Source organism: Rana temporaria, chromosome 13 (genome assembly GCF_905171775.1).
Source record: "Rana temporaria chromosome 13, aRanTem1.1, whole genome shotgun sequence".
NCBI classification, from domain to species: domain Eukaryota; kingdom Metazoa; phylum Chordata; class Amphibia; order Anura; family Ranidae; genus Rana; species Rana temporaria.
In genome coordinates, this window is record NC_053501.1 from 117,336,944 (window position 1) to 117,355,829 (window position 18,886).

At 56.4% G+C, this 18,886-nt stretch overlaps 2 protein-coding genes across 2 annotated transcripts in view; one reads left to right on the forward strand and one right to left on the reverse strand.

The window, feature by feature from the left end:
* PPOX (protoporphyrinogen oxidase) overlaps positions 1-2,001 on the reverse strand; it is a gene marked incomplete in the record, with an annotated part of 14,467 nt that extends 12,466 nt beyond the window's left edge. Inside the window, 1 exon segment of the mRNA XM_040333712.1 lies at positions 1,907-2,001.
* On the forward strand, positions 1,995-17,147 carry LOC120921076 (palmitoyltransferase ZDHHC3-like). The gene is made up of 9 exons (XM_040333713.1): positions 1,995-2,283; positions 3,264-3,352; positions 3,435-3,505; positions 5,431-5,543; positions 5,624-5,685; positions 6,715-6,832; positions 10,886-10,958; positions 12,377-12,506; positions 14,902-17,147. Exons 1-9 carry the CDS (start codon positions 2,165-2,167, stop codon positions 14,988-14,990), a joined length of 864 nt encoding a protein of 287 aa, XP_040189647.1. The 5' UTR covers positions 1,995-2,164; the 3' UTR covers positions 14,991-17,147.
* The last annotated feature ends 1,739 nt before the right edge of the window (positions 17,148-18,886 follow it).

Genomic DNA, 18,886 nt, shown 5'->3' on the forward strand with positions numbered 1-18,886 from the left:
TACAATGTAACGATAGGATACAATGTAACGATAGGAGGAGAGGGGGATACAATGTAACGATAGGAGGAGAGGGGGATACAATGTAACGATATGAGGAGGAGAGGGGGATACAATGTAACGATAGGAGGAGGAGAGGAGGATACAATGTAACGATAGGAGGAGGAGAGGGGGATACAATGTAACGATAGGAGGAGAGGGGGATACAATGTAACAATAGGAGGAGGAGAGGGGGATACAATGTAACAATAGGAGGAGGAGAGGGGGATACAATGTAACGATAGGAGGAGAGGGGGATACAATGTAACGATAGGAGGAGAGGGGGATACAATGTAACGATAGGAGGAGAGGAGGATACAATGTAACGATAGGAGGAGAGGGGATACAATGTAACGATAGGAGGAGGAGAGGAGGATACAATGTAACGATAGGAGGAGAGGGGGATACAATGTAACGATAGGAGGAGAGGAGGGATACAATGTAACGATAGGAGGAGAGGGGGATACAATGTAACGATAGGAGGAGAGGAGGATACAATGTAACGATAGGAGGAGAGGGAGGATACAATGTAACGATAGGAGGAGAGGAGGATACAATGTAACGATAGGAGGAGAGGGGGATACAATGTAACGATAGAGGAGAGGGGGATACAATGTAACGATAGGAGGAGAGGGGGATACAATGTAACACAATGTGATCTCACCTGCTGTCCCTCTCTGATCCTCTCCGGCACTCACTAAGCCCTCCCACCCACATGGTATGGAGGATGGAGCACTGGAGGGGGCGTGTCTGTCAGCTGTAAGCCAATCAGAGTTGTGGGTTGAGGTGACAGGCGGGCAGATCAGGAAGTGCCTGGCTGGGGCAGATATCTCTATCACACAGGCTGTGTGCCGGATAAGCCCCCTCCCCCCTCCGCTCCTTCTACATCACATCTATCAAATTGCTGGCTGCCTCCATTAAAGTGGTCTTCTTGTACGGGGTTAAAATAAGGGGTCGGCCACCCCCCCCCAAGATAAGGTTAAGGGGGCCGCCCCCCCCTAGAAAAGAGTTAAGGGGTCGGCTCCCCCCCCAGATAGGAGTTAAGGGGCGGCTCCCCCAGATAAGGGTCAAGGGGCCGGCTCTCCCCCAGATAAGGGTTAAGGGGGCAGCTCCCCCCAGATAAGGGTTAAGGGGGCGGCTCCCCCCAGATAAGGGTCAAGGGGCCAGCTCCCCCCCAGATAAGGGTCAAGGGGCCGGCTCCCCCCCAGATAAGGGTAAAGGGGCGGCTCCCCCCAGATAAGGGTCAAGGGGCCGGCTCCCCCCCAGATAAGGGTTAAGGGGCGGCTCCCCCCAGATAAGGGTCAAGGGGCCGGCTCCCCCCCAGATAAGGGTTAAGGGGGCGGCTCCCCCCAGATAAGAGTTAAGGGGCCAACTTTCCCCAGATAAGGGTTAAGGGGCCGGCTCCCCCCCAGATAAGGGTTAAGGGGCCGGCTCCCCTCAGATAAGGGGTTAAGGGGCGGCTCCCCCCAGATAAGGGTTAAGGGGCCGGCTCCCCCCAGATAAGGGTTAATGGGCGGCTCCACCCAGATAAGGGTTAAGGGGCGGCTCCACCCCCCCAGATAAGGATTAAGGGGGCGGCTCCCCCCAGATAAGGGTTAAGGGGGCGGCTCCCCCCCAGATAAGGGTTAATGGCCGGCTCCCCCCAGATAAGGGTTAAGGGGCCGGCTCCCCTCAGATAAGAGTTAAGGGGCCGGCTCCCCCCAGATAAGGGTCAGGGGGCGGCTCCCCCCAGATAAGGGTTAAGGGGCGGCTCCCCCCAGATAAGGGTCAAGGGCCCTGCTCCCCTCCCCCATGTGACAGTGCTGGGCCAATCACCAACCAGCAGTGTGGTCACATGGTCCCATACCCGGAAGTACCACGAGTTTATTACCTCTTAGAGTCCTTCTATTCTTATTATAGGAGGATATGAACTCTGTACAGGTCACATGACAGGAAAGACTGGGTGTGGAGCCCCTCCCCATTCCCCACAATGCACCGCCCGGTCTCCATAGAGATGCTCCACACCGGAAGTGGAGGATGACAGGCGGTCAGGTGACCGTCTGATGGCGGAAGTGCCGGGCTGGGCGTGGCTGCGGCTCGGAGCGGGCGTGTGGTTGGTGGAGAGTGGTGGAGGGGGAGGAGCCGGGTGATGGCGCTGTGTGTACGGGACCCGTGCGGGCTGCTCTGCCTCCTCCTCACCTACCTGAGTGTCGGCTACTCCGAGTACGTCATCCTCCGACACATCCTGCTGGAGGACTACGCCGGGAGGTATGGGGGGCCACAGAGGTGGAGGGCTGGGGGGGATCAGGGGCCACATGAATGAGGATAGGGGGATCAGGGGCCACATGAATAAGGATTGGAGGATCAGGGGCCACATGAATGAGGATAGGAGGATCAGGGGCCACAAAAAGGGAAGACTGGAGGATCAGGGGCCACATGAATGAGGATAGGAGGATCATGGGCCACAAAAAGGGAAGACTGGGGGATCAGGGGCCACATGAATGAGGATGGGAGGATCAGGGGCCATATAGAGGAAGACTGGAGGATCAGGGGCCACAAAAAGAGAAGACTGGAGGATCAGGGGACACATGAATAAGGATAAGAGAATCAGGGGCCACATGAATGAGGATAGGAGGATCAGGGGCCATATAGAGGAAGACTGGAGGATCAGGGGCCACATGAATAAGGATAGGAGGATCAGGGGCCAAATAAATGAGGATCAGGGGCCACAAAAAGGAAGATTGGGGGATCAGGAGCCACATGAACAAGGATAGTAGGATCAGGGCCACAAAGAGGAAGAATAGGGAATCAGGGGCCACATGAACGAAGATAGAAGGATCAGGGGCCACAAAGAGGAATACTGGGTGATCGGGGGCCACATGAACATGGATAGTAGGATCAGGGGCCACAAAGAGGAAGACTAGGGGATCGGGGACCACATGAGTGAGGATTGGAGGTTTAGGGGCCACAAGGAGGAAGACTGGGAAATTGGCAGCCACATGAATGAGAATAGGAGGATCAGGGGCCACAGGGGGGAGACTGGGGGATCTGGGACCACAGAGGTGAAGGGCTGAGGGATCATGGGCCACAAAGAGGGAGTCCTAGAAGGGGAGAAGTTGGGTATCGGGGGCCCCAGCGTTGGAGGACTGGGAGCTCAGGACCGGGGGGTTCTGGGGCCCTAGACGGGGAGAAGTAGGGTATCAGAGGGGCCCCTGGCAGAAGTGTGACTGTCTTCTCCTCCCCCGCAGTGTCTGGTGCCCGCTCCATGCCGTCCTCTATAATCTCATCGTCTTCATGCTGCTGCTCTGCCACACCCGGGCCGTCTTCTCCGATCCAGGTAACCCGTGTCTCTGCCCCGCCTCCAACGCACATTCCCACCCACCAGGATCTAACCCCTCCCCCATCTTGTCTTCTCCCAGGTGTCGTACCGCTGCCGGAAATGGCCATCGACTTCTCGGATCTGCGCGGCACGCCACGCAAAAACGACCGGGTGAGCGCCAGGAGATGTTCACTTATTTCTGTTAACGTGACGACCCCTGTCAGGTTTTTATTGCTGGGGAGATTTTCCCTCACTTCCTGTGTGGTCACCTAACACGGGAAGTGAGCAGAATCTCTCCGATGGGGGCCACTGACATTTCCACATTTAGAGCGGGGGAAGGGTTAGTCTGTCTGTCTGTGTCTCAACGAGAAAGATTCTTCCTCACTTCGGCTCCTCACAGTTCTTGGCTCCTCCCACCTATATTCTGCTTCTCGGCTCCTCCCACCTGTCTTCGTTTTCTCGGCTCCTCCCACCTGTCTTTGTTTTCTCGGCTCCTCCCACCTGTCTCAATCTTCTCGGCTCCTCCCACCTGTCTCCCTCTTGTCGGCTCCTCCCGCCTGTCTCCAGTTCTCGGCTCCCCCCACCTGTCTCCAGTTCTCGGCTCCTCCCGCCTGTCTCCAGTTCGCGTCTCCTCCCGCCTGTCTCCAGTTCGCGTCTCCTCCCGCCTGTCTCCAGTTCTCGGCTCCTCCCGCCTGTCTCCAGTTCTCGGCTCGTCCCGCCCGTCTCCTTCTTCTCGTCTCCTCCCGCCCGTCTCCAGTTCTCGTCTCCTCCCGCCTGTCTCCAGTTCTCGTCTCCTCCCGCCTGTCTCCAGTTCTCGGCTCGTCCCGCCCGTCTCCTTCTTCTCGTCTCCTCCCGCCCGTCTCCAGTTCTCGTCTCCTCCCGCCTGTCTCCAGTTCTCATCTCCTCCCGCCTGTCTCCAGTTCTCGTCTCCTCCCGCCTGTCTCCAGTTCTCGTCTCCTCCCGCCTGTCTCCAGTTCTCGGCTCCTCCCGCCTGTCTCCAGTTCTCGTCTCCTCCCGCCTGTCTCCAGTTCTCGGCTCTTCCCGCCCGTCTCCAGTTCTCGGCTCCTCCCGCCCGTCTCCAGTTCTCGTCTCCTCCCGCCCGTCTCCAGTTCTCGTCTCCTCCCGCCCGTCTCCCTCTTCTCGGCTCGTCCCGCCCGTCTCCTTCTTCTCGGCTCGTCCCGCCCGTCTCCAGTTCTCGTCTCCTCCCGCCCGTCTCCAGTTCTCGTCTCCTCCCACCGTCTCCAGTTCTCGTCTCCTCCCGCCTGTCTCCAGTTCTCGTCTCCTCCCGCCTGTCTCCAGTTCTCGTCTCCTCCCGCCTGTCTCCAGTTCTCGTCTCCTCCCGCCCGTCTCCAGTTCTCGTCTCCTCCCGCCTGTCTCCAGTTCTCGTCTCCTCCCGCCTGTCTCCAGTTCTCGTCTCCTCCCGCCTGTCTCCAGTTCTCGTCTCCTCCCGCCTGTCTCCAGTTCTCGTCTCCTCCCGCCTGTCTCCAGTTCTCGGCTCCTCCCGCCTGTCTCCAGTTCTCGGCTCCTCCCGCCTGTCTCCAGTTCTCGGCTCGTCCCGCCCGTCTCCCTCTGCTCGGCTCGTCCCGCCCGTCTCCTTCTTCTCGGCTCGTCTCCCCCGTCTTCCCCTTCTCGGCTCGTCCCGCCCGTCTCCCTCTTCTCGGCTCGTCCCGCCCGTCTCCCTCTTCTCGGCTCGTCCCGCCCGTCTCCCTCTTCTCGGCTCCTCCCGCCCGTCTCCCTCTTCTCGGCTCGTCCCGCCCGTCTCCCTCTTCTCGGCTCGTCCCGCCCGTCTCCTTCTTCTCGGCTCGTCTCCCCCGTCTTCCCCTTCTCGGCTCGTCTCCCCCGTCTTCCCCTTCTCGGCTCGTCCCGCCCGTCTCCTTCTTCTCGGCTCGTCTCCCCCGTCTTCCCCTTCTCGGCTCGTCTCCCCCGTCTTCCCCTTCTCGGCTCGTCCCGCCCGTCTCCCTCTTCTCGGCTCGTCCCGCCCGTCATAAGTGAGACTTGATCCTAAAAGGGGGCGGAGCTGGCCCCTCCCATCTCCAGCACCGTTCTCATCAGACCGTCCCCTTTTAATAAACAAATGTATATTATTGATCCCGCAGGGCAATGAAGACTGGACGGTGTGCAATCGCTGCGAGACGTACCGCCCCCCGCGGGCGCACCACTGCCGGATCTGCCACCGCTGCATCCGCCGCATGGACCACCACTGTCCCTGGTACGATGATGTCACATAGCGTAGCCCCGCCCCCACCCCGATCACCGCCTTGTGTAATGCTGTGCCTTCATTTCCTACAGGATCAATAATTGTGTCGGCGAGCTCAACCAGAAATACTTCATCCAGTTCCTCTTCTATACCGGTGAGTTCCGTGTCGGTACGGCGCTTGTAGAGTGCGCCATTCCGGGACCGGCAAAGCAGGAAGTTGGAGATTTCCCCAAAGTGCAGGAAAACCCCCTATAGTTGCTACTTGAACAGGTGTCCCCGGTTGGAAGATTTCCACCACTTCCTGTCCTGGAGACACAGCAGGAAGTTGAAGGAGATCTTCCCCAAGTGTAGGGAAACTCCCTCTTAGTTGCCACTTGGACAAGTGTCCCCATTTGGAAGATTTCCATCACTTCCTGTCCTGGAGACACAGCAGGAAGTTGAAGGGGATCTTCCCAAAGTTAGGGCAAACGCCCTCTTAGTGGCCACTGGGGCAGGTTTTCCCGGTTTTGGAAGATTTACATCACTTCCTGTCCTGGAGACACAGCAGGAAGTTGAAGGAGATCTTCCCAAAGCGAGGGCAAACCCCCTCGTAATGTGTCCCCGGTTTGGAAGATTTCCATCACTTCCTGTTCTGGAGACACAGCAGGAAGTTGAAGGAGATCTTCCCCAAGTGTAGGGAAACTCCCTCTTATTTGCCGCTGGGGCAGGTATCCCAGTTTAGAAGATTTCCACCACTTCCTGTCCTGGAGACAAAGCAGGAAGTATAAGGAGAGCTCCCTAAAGTGTAGGGAAACTCCCTCGTAGTTGCCACTGGGGCAGGTGTCACAGTTTAGGAGATTTCTATCACTTCCTGTCCTGGAGACACAGCAGGAAGTTGAAGGAGATCTCCCCAAAGTGAGGACAAACCCCCTCGTAGTTAGGACGGACTTCCTTGATCACGTGACCGCTGTGATTGGTTGCCCGTCCCCCAGGAGACTATGGCGGGTTGGTCACCGCCCTAGGGACGCGCACTCAGCGCAACGAACACATGTGTGCGTCACCTGAGCGTTAAAGCCCCGCCCTCTTTGCAGGTTTGTGGGCAGAATAATTGGAGGTTCTGACCCGTCCAGGCTCCGCCCAGAACTGAAGTAAAAGGTGTCTGTGCTCCGCCCCTTACGGCTTCGTCTTTTTCTATCTCTTGCAGCTCTGGCCAGCTTGTACTCCATGGGTCTCGTCTTGGGAACGTGGCTTCTGCCGGCACTGAGGGGCGGCGACGCGGAGGACGCGGTGAAGGCGGGACAAGTACGCAGCCACGTGCAGATGTAAGTCGGCCATCGGCGGCCATTGTGGAGTCCGAGCTTCTGTACTGCCCCCGGTGGTGGTGTTTAACCCCTTCCCGCCCGCTCTCTAGCAGAATGGCGGTTGGACGACTATGACGTCCTTAATATCGCGCCACACGTGCGCGTCCCCCCCCCCCCCCCCTGGGGCGCTCAGCGAGGTGATCGGTGGTGAGCTGTGTTCTTCGGACATAGTGCATCGCTGATCGGGGTAAAGAGACGATGATGAAGGTTCTTAACCATGTGATCAGCCGTGTCCAATCACAGCTCATCCCATGTAAACAAATGGCGGTTATCAGTATTTCTTTTCCTCAGCGCTGTCCGTGTCAATAAAAGGCTCTCCAGTTACAGGGGAAGTTTACACTGATTATCAGTGCCCATCAGTGCTCCCTCATTAGTGCCCATCAGTGCTCCCTCATTAGTGCCCATCAGTGCTCCCTCATTAGTGCCCATCAGTGCTCCCTCATTAGTGCCCATCAGTGCTGCCTCATTAGTGCCCATCAGTGCTCCCTCATTATTGCTCATTAGTGCCCATCAGTGCTCCCTCATTATTGCTCATCAGTGCTCCCTTATTATTGCTCATTGGTGCCCATGAGTGCTCCCTCATTGGTGCCCATCAGTGCTCCCTCATTGGTGCCCATCAGTGCTCCCTCATTGGTGCCCATCAGTGCTCCCTCATTGGTGCCCATCAGTGCTCCCTCATTGGTGCCCATCAGTGCTCCCTCATTGGTGCCCATCAGTGCTCCCTCATTGGTGCCCATCAGTGCTCCCTCATTGGTGCCCATCAGTGCTCCCTCATTGGTGCCCATCAGTGCTCCCTCATTGGTGCCCATCAGTGCTGCCTCATTGGTGCCCATCAGTGCTGCCTCATTGGTGCCCATCAGTGCTGCCTCATTATTGCTCATTAGTGTCCGTCAGTGCTCCCTCATTGGTGCCCATCAGTGCTGCCTCATTCAGGAGTGGGGTGGGCCCTACAAATTTGGGGGGGTGGGGTCGGCCCTATAAAGGTGGCAGCGTTGGGAAGGGGGGCGGGCTCTATAAAGGTGGCAGCGTTGGGAAGGGGGGTGGGCTCTATAAAGGTGGCAGCGTTGGGAAGGGGGGTGGGCCCTATAAAGGTGGCAGCGTTGGGAAGGGGGGCAGGCCCTATAAAGGTGGCAGCGTTGGGAAGGGGGGCAGGCCCTATAAAGGTGGCAGCGTTGGGAAGGGGGGGCGGGCCCTATAAAGGTGGCAGCGTTGGGAAGGGGGGGCGGGCCCTATAAAGGTGGCAGTGTTGGGAAGGGGGGTGGGCCCTATAAAGGTGGCAGCGTTGGGAAGGGGGGTGGGCCCTATAAAGGTGGCAGTGTTGGGAAGGGGGGTGGGCCCTATAAAGGTGGCAGCGTTGGGAAAGGGGGTGGGCCCTATAAAGGTGGCAGCGTTGGGAAGGGGGGTGGGCCCTATAAAGGTGGCAGCGTTGGGAAGGGGGGTGGGCCCTATAAAGGTGGCAGCGTTGGGAAGGGGGGTCGGCTCTATAAAGGTGGCAGCGTTGGGAAGGGGGGCGGGCCCTATAAAGGTGGCAGCGTTGGGAAGGGGGGCAGGCCCTATAAAGGTGGCAGCGTTGGGAAGGGGGGTTGGCTCTATAAAGGTGGCAGCGTTGGGAAGGGGGGCGGGCCCTATAAAGGTGGCAGCGTTGGGAAGGGGGGCGGGCCCTATAAAGGTGGCAGCGTTGGGAAGGGGGGCGGGCCCTATAAAGGTGGCAGCGTTGGGAAGGGGGGCGGGCCCTATAAAGGTGGCAGCGTTGGGAAGGGGGGTTGGCTCTATAAAGGTGGCAGCGTTGGGAAGGGGGGTGGGCCCTATAAAGGTGGCAGCGTTGGGAAGGGGGGCGGGCCCTATAAAGGTGGCAGCGTTGGGAAGGGGGGTTGGCTCTATAAAGGTGGCAGCGTTGGGAAGGGGGGCGGGCCCTATAAAGGTGGCAGCGTTGGGAAGGGGGGCGGGCCCTATAAAGGTGGCAGCGTTGGGAAGGGGGGCGGGCCCTATAAAGGTGGCAGCGTTGGGAAGGGGGGTGGGCTCTATAAAGGTGGCAGCGTTGGGAAGGGGGGCGGGCCCTATAAAGGTGGCAGCGTTGGGAAGGGGGTGGGCCCTATAAAGGTGGCAGCGTTGGGAAAGGGGGTGGGCCCTATAAAGGTGGCAGCGTTGGGAAGGGGGGTTGGCTCTATAAAGGTGGCAGCGTTGGGAAGGGGGGCGGGCCCTATAAAGGTGGCAGCGTTGGAAGGGGGGGTGGGCCCTATAAAGGTGGCAGCGTTGGGAAGGGGGGCGGGCCCTATAAAGGTGGCAGCGTTGGGAAGGGGGGCGGGCCCTATAAAGGTGGCAGCGTTGGGAAGGGGGGCGGGCCCTATAAAGGTGGCAGCGTTGGGAAGGGGGGTGGGCCCTATAAAGGTGGCAGCGTTGGGAAAGGGGGTGGGCCCTATAAAGGTGGCAGCGTTGGGAAGGGGGGTGGGCCCTATAAAGGTGGCAGCGTTGGGAAAGGGGGTGGGCCCTATAAAGGTGGCAGCGTTGGGAAGGGGGGTCGGCTCTATAAAGGTGGCAGCGTTGGGAAGGGGGGTGGGCCCTATAAAGGTGGCAGCGTTGGGAAGGGGGGTGGGCCCTATAAAGGTGGCAGTGTTGGGAAAGGGGGTCGGCTCTATAAAGGTGGCAGCGTTGGGAAGGGGGGTGGGCCCTATAAAGGTGGCAGTGTTGGGAAGGGGGGCGGGCCCTATAAAGGTGGCAGCGTTGGGAAGGGGGGTGGGCCCTATAAAGGTGGCAGCGTTGGGAAGGGGGTGGGCCCTATAAAGGTGGCAGCGTTGGGAAGGGGGGTGGGCCCTATAAAGGTGGCAGCGTTGGGAAGGGGGTGGGCCCTATAAAGGTGGGGGGGTGTGGTCGGCCCTATAAAGGTGGCAGCGTTGGGAAGGGGGTCGGCCCTATAAAGGTGGCAGCGTTGGGAAGGGGGTGGGCCCTATAAAGGTGGCAGCGTTGGGAAGGGGGGTGGGCCCTATAAAGGTGGCAGCGTTGGGAAGGGGGGTGGGCCCTATAAAGGTGGCAGCGTTGGGAAAGGGGGTGGGCCCTATAAAGGTGGCAGCGTTGGGAAGGGGGGTGGGCCCTATAAAGGTGGCAGCGTTGGGAAGGGGGGTGGGCCCTATAAAGGTGGCAGCGTTGGGAAGGGGGGTGGGCCCTATAAAGGTGGCAGCGTTGGGAAGGGGGGTCGGCTCTATAAAGGTGGCAGCGTTGGGAAAGGGGGTGGGCCCTATAAAGGTGGCAGCGTTGGGAAGGGGGTGGGCCCTATAAAGGTGGCAGCGTTGGGAAGGGGGTGGGCCCTATAAAGGTGGCAGCGTTGGGAAGGGGGGTGGGCCCTATAAAGGTGGCAGCGTTGGGAAGGGGGGTGGGCCCTATAAAGGTGGCAGCGTTGGGAAAGGGGGTGGGCCCTATAAAGGTGGCAGCGTTGGGAAGGGGGGTGGGCCCTATAAAGGTGGCAGCGTTGGGAAGGGGGGTGGGCCCTATAAAGGTGGCAGCGTTGGGAAGGGGGGTGGGCCCTATAAAGGTGGCAGCGTTGGGAAGGGGGGTCGGCTCTATAAAGGTGGCAGCGTTGGGAAAGGGGGTGGGCCCTATAAAGGTGGCAGCGTTGGGAAGGGGGTGGGCCCTATAAAGGTGGCAGCGTTGGGAAGGGGGGTGGGCCCTATAAAGGTGGCAGCGTTGGGAAGGGGGGTGGGCCCTATAAAGGTGGCAGCGTTGGGAAGGGGGGCGGGCCCTATAAAGGTGGCAGCGTTGGGAAGGGGGGTCGGCTCTATAAAGGTGGCAGCAGCAACAGCGTTGGGGGGGGCAGTAAAAGTGGAAGTAGCGGGGGAGGGGGGGTCCGGTAGCAGCGGTGGGAGGGTGGCAGAGTGGGAATGGGCCGTATCCAGCGGTATTGAGGTGGATAATGTTCGTTGGTTTTGTGTGGAATTCGTTTCTCAGAGTGATTTTGTTACTTTGTATCGATAATCTTTTACAACTGACCTAATTGTCGGCCATCTTGTCCCTCCCCCGCAGAGCTCACTGTATCCTCCTATTGGTGGAGTCCGTCCTCTTCGGACTCTTCGTCACCGTTATTTTCTACGATCAGGTAAGAGCTTATCGATTTGATCCTTGGTCTGCGAGAGATCGCTGAAATGGGGCGGGACTAGAAGCAGGGCAGGTGGGGTCTTTAGTAACGCTTGGCTGCCTGCCCGCTGGCATGCAGGAATTACACACGCCGGTAGGCAGGCAGGGAGGGGGGGGGGGGGCAGATAAAGAGGACCTGTCAGGTTTTGGATAGCGTGGGGAAGATTTAAAATTTGTCTGGATTTTATGTATGATGACCCCCCCATTGGGCAGATTTTTCATCACTTCCTGCCCCCGTGGAAATTGTAGAGCGGTTGTCACGGCACAGGAAGGTGCAGGCAGCAGTAAGAACGTTTTCAGAGCGTTTCCCACATGTGACGTGTTCTGTGGCTGCGTTGGAGAGATTTCCAATCACTTCCTGTGCCGTGGGAGGAGTTGTGTCTAGACAGTGGGAGGAGTGGTGTCTAGACGGTGGGAGGAGTTGTGTCTAGACAGTGGGAGGAGTGATGTCTAGATGGTGGGAGGAGTGATGTCTAGACGGTGGGAGGAGTGATGTCTAGACGGTGGGAGGAGTTGTGTCTAGACAGTGGGAGGAGTGATGTCTAGACGGTGGGAGGAGTTGTGTCTAGACGGTGGGAGGAGTTGTGTCTAGACGGTGGGAGGAGTGGTGTCTAGACGGTGGGAGGAGTTGTGTCTAGAGGGTGGGAGGAGTGATGTCTAGAGGGTGGGAGGAGTGATGTCTAGAGGGTGGGAGGAGTGGTGTCTAGACGGTGGGAGGAGTTGTGTCTAGACAGTGGGAGGAGTGATGTCTAGACGGTGGGAGGAGTTGTGTCTAGACGGTGGGAGGAGTTGTGTCTAGACGGTGGGAGGAGTGGTGTCTAGACGGTGGGAGGAGTTGTGTCTAGAGGGTGGGAGGAGTGATGTCTAGACGGTGGGAGGAGTGATGTCTAGACGGTGGGAGGAGTTGTGTCTAGACGGTGGGAGGAGTTGTGTCTAGACGGTGGGAGGAGTTGTGTCTAGACGGTGGGAGGAGTTGTGTCTAGACGGTGGGAGGAGTTGTGTCTAGACGGTGGGAGGAGTGATGTCCAGACGGTGGGAGGAGTGATGTCCAGACGGTGGGAGGAGTGGTGTCCAGACGGTGGGAGGAGTGGTGTCCAGACGGTGGGAGGAGTGATGTCCAGACAGTGGGAGGAGTGATGTCCAGACAGTGGGAGGAGTGATGTCTAGACAGTGGGAGGAGTGATGTCTAGACAGTGGGAGGAGTGATGTCTAGACAGTGGGAGGAGTGATGTCTAGACAGTGGGAGGAGTGATGTCTAGACAGTGGGAGGAGTGATGTCTAGACAGTGGGAGGAGTGATGTCTAGACAGTGGGAGGAGTGATGTCCAGACAGGAAGTCCTGCGGGTTTTGTTCTCAGGTTTTACCTCTCCGCCCCCGCAGATCGTTTCCATCATCACGGACGAGACCCCCATCGAGCAGCTGCGCAACAAACTGCTTAAGGAGGCGCGCAAGGAGGTGACGCACAGCCGCAAGCCGAAGATGGCGCTCCTGCGGGAAGTCTTCGGCAGAGGTGAGGACCGATTATTTTTTTTATGTTTGCATAGCTCCTCCCACTGCTTGCATCAGGGCTGTTGAGGGGAGCGCTGCACCCTGCTGGCCCCTCCCACCAGCCACAATCTGCCCGCATTGCATAGAGAAGCACTTCCAGTGCATCCGGAAAGTATTCACAGAGCTTCACTTTTTCCACTTTTTACCGACTTATTCCAAACTGGATTAAATTCATTATTTTCCTCAATGGGGAGGAGCCTGTGATACTTGTGTACGCGGGAGGAGCCTGTGATACTTGTGTACGCGGGAGGAGCCTGTGATACTTGTGTACGTGGGAGGAGCCTGTGATACTTGTGTACGTGGGAGGAGCCTGTGATACTTGTGTACGTGGGAGGAGCCTGTGATACTTGTGTACATGGGAGGAGCCTGTGATACTTGTGTACATGGGAGGAGCCTGTGATACTTGTGTACATGGGAGGAGCCTGTGATACTTATGTACATGGGAGGAGCCTGTGATACTTGTGTACGCGGGAGGAGCCTGTGATACTTGTGTATGTGGGAGGAGCCTGTGATACTTGTGTATGTGGGAGGAGCCTGTGATACTTGTGTACGTGGGAGGAGCCTGTGATACTTGTGTACATGGGAGGAGCCTGTGATACTTGTGTACATGGGAGGAGCCTGTGATACTTGTGTACATGGGAGGAGCCTGTGATACTTGTGTACATGGGAGGAGCCTGTGATACTTGTGTACATGGGAGGAGCCTGTGATACTTGTGTACATGGGAGGAGCCTGTGATACTTATGTACATGGGAGGAGCCTGTGATACTTATGTACATGGGAGGAGCCTGTGATACTTATGTACATGGGAGGAGCCTGTGATACTTGTTGTACATGGGAGGAGCCTGTGATACTTGTGTACGCAGGAGGAGCCTGTGATACTTGTGTACGCGGGAGGAGCCTGTGATACTTGTGTACGCGGGAGGAGCCTGTGATACTTGTGTACATGGGAGGAGCCTGTGATACTTGTGTACATGGGAGGAGCCTGTGATACTTGTGTACATGGGAGGAGCCTGTGATACTTGTGTACATGGGAGGAGCCTGTGATACTTATGTACATGGGAGGAGCCTGTGATACTTGTGTACGCGGGAGGAGCCTGTGATACTTGTGTACGCGGGAGGAGCCTGTGATACTTGTGTACGTGGGAGGAGCCTGTGATACTTGTGTACGTGGGAGGAGCCTGTGATACTTGTGTACATGGGAGGAGCCTGTGATACTTGTGTACATGGGAGGAGCCTGTGATACTTGTGTACATGGGAGGAGCCTGTGATACTTGTGTACATGGGAGGAGCCTGTGATACTTGTGTACATGGGAGGAGCCTGTGATACTTATGTACATGGGAGGAGCCTGTGATACTTATGTACATGGGAGGAGCCTGTGATACTTATGTACATGGGAGGAGCCTGTGATACTTGTTGTACATGGGAGGAGCCTGTGATACTTGTGTACGCAGGAGGAGCCTGTGATACTTGTGTACGCAGGAGGAGCCTGTGATACTTGTGTACGCGGGAGGAGCCTGTGATACTTGTGTACATGGGAGGAGCCTGTGATACTTGTGTACATGGGAGGAGCCTGTGATACTTGTGTACATGGGAGGAGCCTGTGATACTTGTGTACATGGGAGGAGCCTGTGATACTTGTGTACATGGGAGGAGCCTGTGATACTTGTGTACATGGGAGGAGCCTGTGATACTTGTGTACATGGGAGGAGCCTGTGATACTTGTGTACGCGGGAGGAGCCTGTGATACTTGTGTACGCGGGAGGAGCCTGTGATACTTGTGTACGTGGGAGGAGCCTGTGATACTTGTGTACATGGGAGGAGCCTGTGATACTTGTGTACATGGGAGGAGCCTGTGATACTTGTGTACGCGGGAGGAGCCTGTGATACTTGTGTACGCGGGAGGAGCCTGTGATACTTGTGTACATGGGAGGAGCCTGTGATACTTGTGTACATGGGAGGAGCCTGTGATACTTGTGTACATGGGAGGAGCCTGTGATACTTGTGTACATGGGAGGAGCCTGTGATACTTGTGTACATGGGAGGAGCCTGTGATACTTGTGTACATGGGAGGAGCCTGTGATACTTGTGTACATGGGAGGAGCCTGTGATACTTGTGTACATGGGAGGAGCCTGTGATACTTGTGTACATGGGAGGAGCCTGAGGAAAATAATTTAATTAATTTTGGAATGCGGCCGTAACATAACAAAATGTGGGAAAAGTGAATCTCTGTGAATACTTTCTGGATGCTCTGTGTAGACTCGGTGATGACATCACTGGGGCTAAAATAAGGTAAGTGGGGGAGGAACCAAAATAAAACCGGATTAAACTCGATCTTATTCTATCTCTCCCTGTAGGTTTCATCATCTGCTGGTTTTGCCCGTTGGTCACCCCCCCATCCTCGGGGGGTCCGGCGTACAGCTACCTCCCGGACTATGACGTATAGAGGTCCTTGTAGGCGGAGCCTGACCTATCCTGAGATCTCCGGCCGCCTCCTCCTTCGAGCTTCTCTCTCTTCTTACCTCTTCTCTAAGGGCCGGAGTGTTGGCTCCGCCCGCTGTCCTCTGGGCAGCCATCCGATTGGTCAGTATATTGAAGGGGGGGGGGGTCCGGCTCGCTGCTGGCCCCCCTCCCCCTGTGGCCCCCTGTGGTCTTTGCACTGTGCGACGTCACACTATGGAATACTTGCTACCGAAAAAACTGCTGAAGCCGAACCGCGATTTGTCAGTTTGGGCGCCTCGTGTTAAAGGGCCAGTCCACCCTAAACTGATACGCCGGCAAAGCTGAATCGTCCTGCAGGCATTATGATTCTGAATCCCCCCATCCCCCCACAAGGCGGGGGCGGAGTCTCACATCCTCTGCTGCAGTTGCTGCTGTAGAAGAACCTGCTGCCTTCCGCTTAGAGGGGGAATATCCGTTTCTGGGTGGAGTGACCCTTTAAACTTTTATTTCCTGTGGTTTTCATAATCATGTTTATGTCGGGCTGCTGCTGCGCCCTCCTGGATGCGATCGCGCACATGAAAGGAGGCGGGGCCAACAGCAATCCATTACGATTTAAGTGAAGTATTATGACAAAAATAAAAAATTCTAATGCTCCACCCAAAGATATTGGGTGGAGCTAATTACGAGTTTACCAAAAGCATAATTTGGTATTAGGGCGGAGCTTTAGGTTGGCGTGACCAATTTACAGCCTGCGGCCGGGATGGTAACGGTCCGTGTCGGTGGCAATAATTATATACACTCTGTGGCCAGAAAAATAGAAGCCCCGCCCCTGAGCATTGCTCAATGGCTAGAAACCTAAAAAAAAAAAAACACCCCTGAGCATTGCACAATGGCCAGCAAATTTGAAGCCCCACCCCTGAGCATTACACAAAGGCCAGAAACCTTGAAACTCCACCCCTGAGCATTGCACAATGGCCAGCCCATTGGAAACCCCACCCCTGAGCATCACACTATGACCAGAAACCTGGAATACCCCACCCCTGAGCATTGCACAATGGCCAGCCCATTGGAAACCCCCACCCCTGAGCATTGCACAATGGCCAGCCCATTGGAAACCCCCACCCCTGAGCATTGCACAATGGCCAGAAACCTGGAATACCCAACCCCTGAGCATCACACAATGGCCGGAAACAAAGAAACCCCATCCCTGAGCATTGCACAATGGCCAGCCAATTGTAAACCCCATCCCTGAGCATCACACTATGGCCAGAAACATGGAATACCCCACCCCTGCGCATCATACAATGGCCAGAAACATAGAAACCCCACCCCTGAGCATCGCTCAATGGCTCGAGACCTAGAAGAAGAAAAAAACACCCCTGAGAATTGCACAATGGCCAGCAAATAAGAGACCCCACCCCTGAGCATCACACAAAGGCCAGAAACATAGGAACCCCACCCCTGAGCATTGTACAATGGCCAGCCAATTGTAAACCCTACCCCTGAGCATCACACTATGGCCAGAAACATGGAATACCCCACCCCTGAGCATTGCACAATGGCCAGCCAATTGGAAACCCTACCTTTGTGCATCACACAAAGGATAGAAACCCCACCCCTGAGCATCACACAAAGGATAGAAACCCCACCCCTGTGCATCACACAAAGGCCAGAAACAAAGAAATCCCACCCCCTGAGCATCACACAATGACTAGAAACCCCACCCCTGTGCATTGCACAATGGCCAGCCAATTGGAAACCCCACCCCTGCACATCGCACAAAGGATAGAAACCCCACCCCTGTGCATCATACAGTGGCCAGAAACATAGAAACCCCACCCCTGAGCATCACACAAAGGCCAGAAACATAGAAACCCCACCCCTGTGCTTTGCACAATGGCCAGCCAATTGGAACCCCACCCCTGAGCATCACACAGTGGCCAACAAAAGAGAAACCTCCCTAATCATCGCTCAATGGCCAGAAACATAGGAACCCCCGATCATCGTTCTATGGCCAGAAACATAGAAACCCCCGATCATCGCTCTATGGCCAGAAACATAGGAACCCCCGATCATCGCTCTATGGCCAGAAACATAGGAACCCCCGATCATCGCTCTATGGCCAGAAACGTAGGAACCCCCGATCATCGCTCTATGGCCAGACACATAGGAACCCCCGATCATCGCTCTATGGCCAGACACATAGGAACCCCCGATCATCGCTCTATGGTCAGAAACATAGGAACCCCCGATCATCGCTCTATGGCCAGACACATAGGAACCCCCGATCATCGCTCTATGGCCAGAAACGTAGGAACCCCGATCATCGCTCTATGGCCAGACACATAGGAACCCCCGATCATCGCTCTATGGCCAGAAACGTAGGAACCCCCAATCATCGCTCTATGGCCAGAAACGTAGAAACCCCCGATCATCACTCTATGGCCAGAAACATAGGAACCCCCGATCATCGCTCTATGGCCAGAAACATAGGAACCCCCGATCATCGCTCTATGGCCAGAAACATAGGAACCCCCGATCATCGCTCTATGGCCAGAAACATAGGAACCCCCGATCATCGCTCTATGGCCAGAAACATAGGAACCCCCGATCATCGCTCTATGGCCAGAAACGTAGGAACCCCCAATCATCGCTCTATGGCCAGAAACGTAGAAACCTCCCTAATCATCGCTCTATGGCCAGACATAGAAATCATCACTCAGTAAGCACCCCCCTGGACCTGCATCTGGGATTTTCTGGCCCAGGCAATGGTTTTTCAGTCCTGTGCATTCTGACACCTGCCTCGGGTAAGGTGACAGGTCCTCTTCAGTTTCCATTTATCTGGCCACTATGTGTATATTCCGTTGCACAGAGAGGTCCTGAGTTTTATGCTTTTTTAATGTATATTTTGTTGTATTTTTAAGTTATTTCATGTTTTATTGATGTCTGGTTGAAAGAGGTCATGTGACCTGCTGGTCATGACGGCCGCCATTTTTGTTACAGTTCTAAGGGACATCTGCCCAGAGAATAAATACAAGGCCAGACCATTGATGGTCTCCATGGCCATAAGGATGTCCTTTTTTGGCTTCAGTACGAACAGTGGCATAGCGTGGGGGGCACATGTGGAGGGGCAAAATTCTTAAGGACTTGGTGTAGGAAGAAGCAGATTTGGTCTGTGCGCGCTTCCATTCGGGTCCTGTCAGCGGCGCTCTCCCTTTTTAGGGTGTGTTTTGCTGGGTGGAGTGAGGTCAGAGTAGGCGGAGTTGAGGAGAGCGATCGGTGCGATCCCGCTGAGGGTGCGGCCGTGCGCTCCTCGGTGCAGTTGTGGATGGTTCTGATCTCTCTTACTCCTTCCGCCTCCCTGACATACCATGCACTGGAACTCCTCCAGCTGCCAGTGAGCTTGGGGGGGGGGGGGTGAGAGGGGGCTATATGGATAACGAAAGGGGGGGTGTATGGATTTGGAGGGGATGAAGGGAGTGAGGGTGCACAGTAAGGTGGTGGAGGGACTGGGGGTGCTCATTGGGGGGGTTGTGTGGATTTAGAGGGCACGATGAAGGGAATTGGGGTGCACAATAAGGGGGGGAGGGACTGGGGGTACACAATGGGGGGTTGTGTGGATTTGGGGGGCACAATGAGGAGATGAAGAGAATTGGGGTGCACAATTAGGGGCTGAGGGTGCACAATGAAGAGGGAAAGGGGTGTATGCGGTTGGGGGCAGAATAAGGAGGAGTGGAGGGACTGGGGGTGCACAATGAGGGGTTGTGTGGATTTGGGGGGGGGGGTGAAGGGAATTGGGGTGCACAATAATTGTGCACCCTCAGCCCCTCCATTCCCTTATTGTGCACCCCAATTCCATTCATCCCCCTCATGGTGCACCCCAGTCCCTCAACCCCTCCT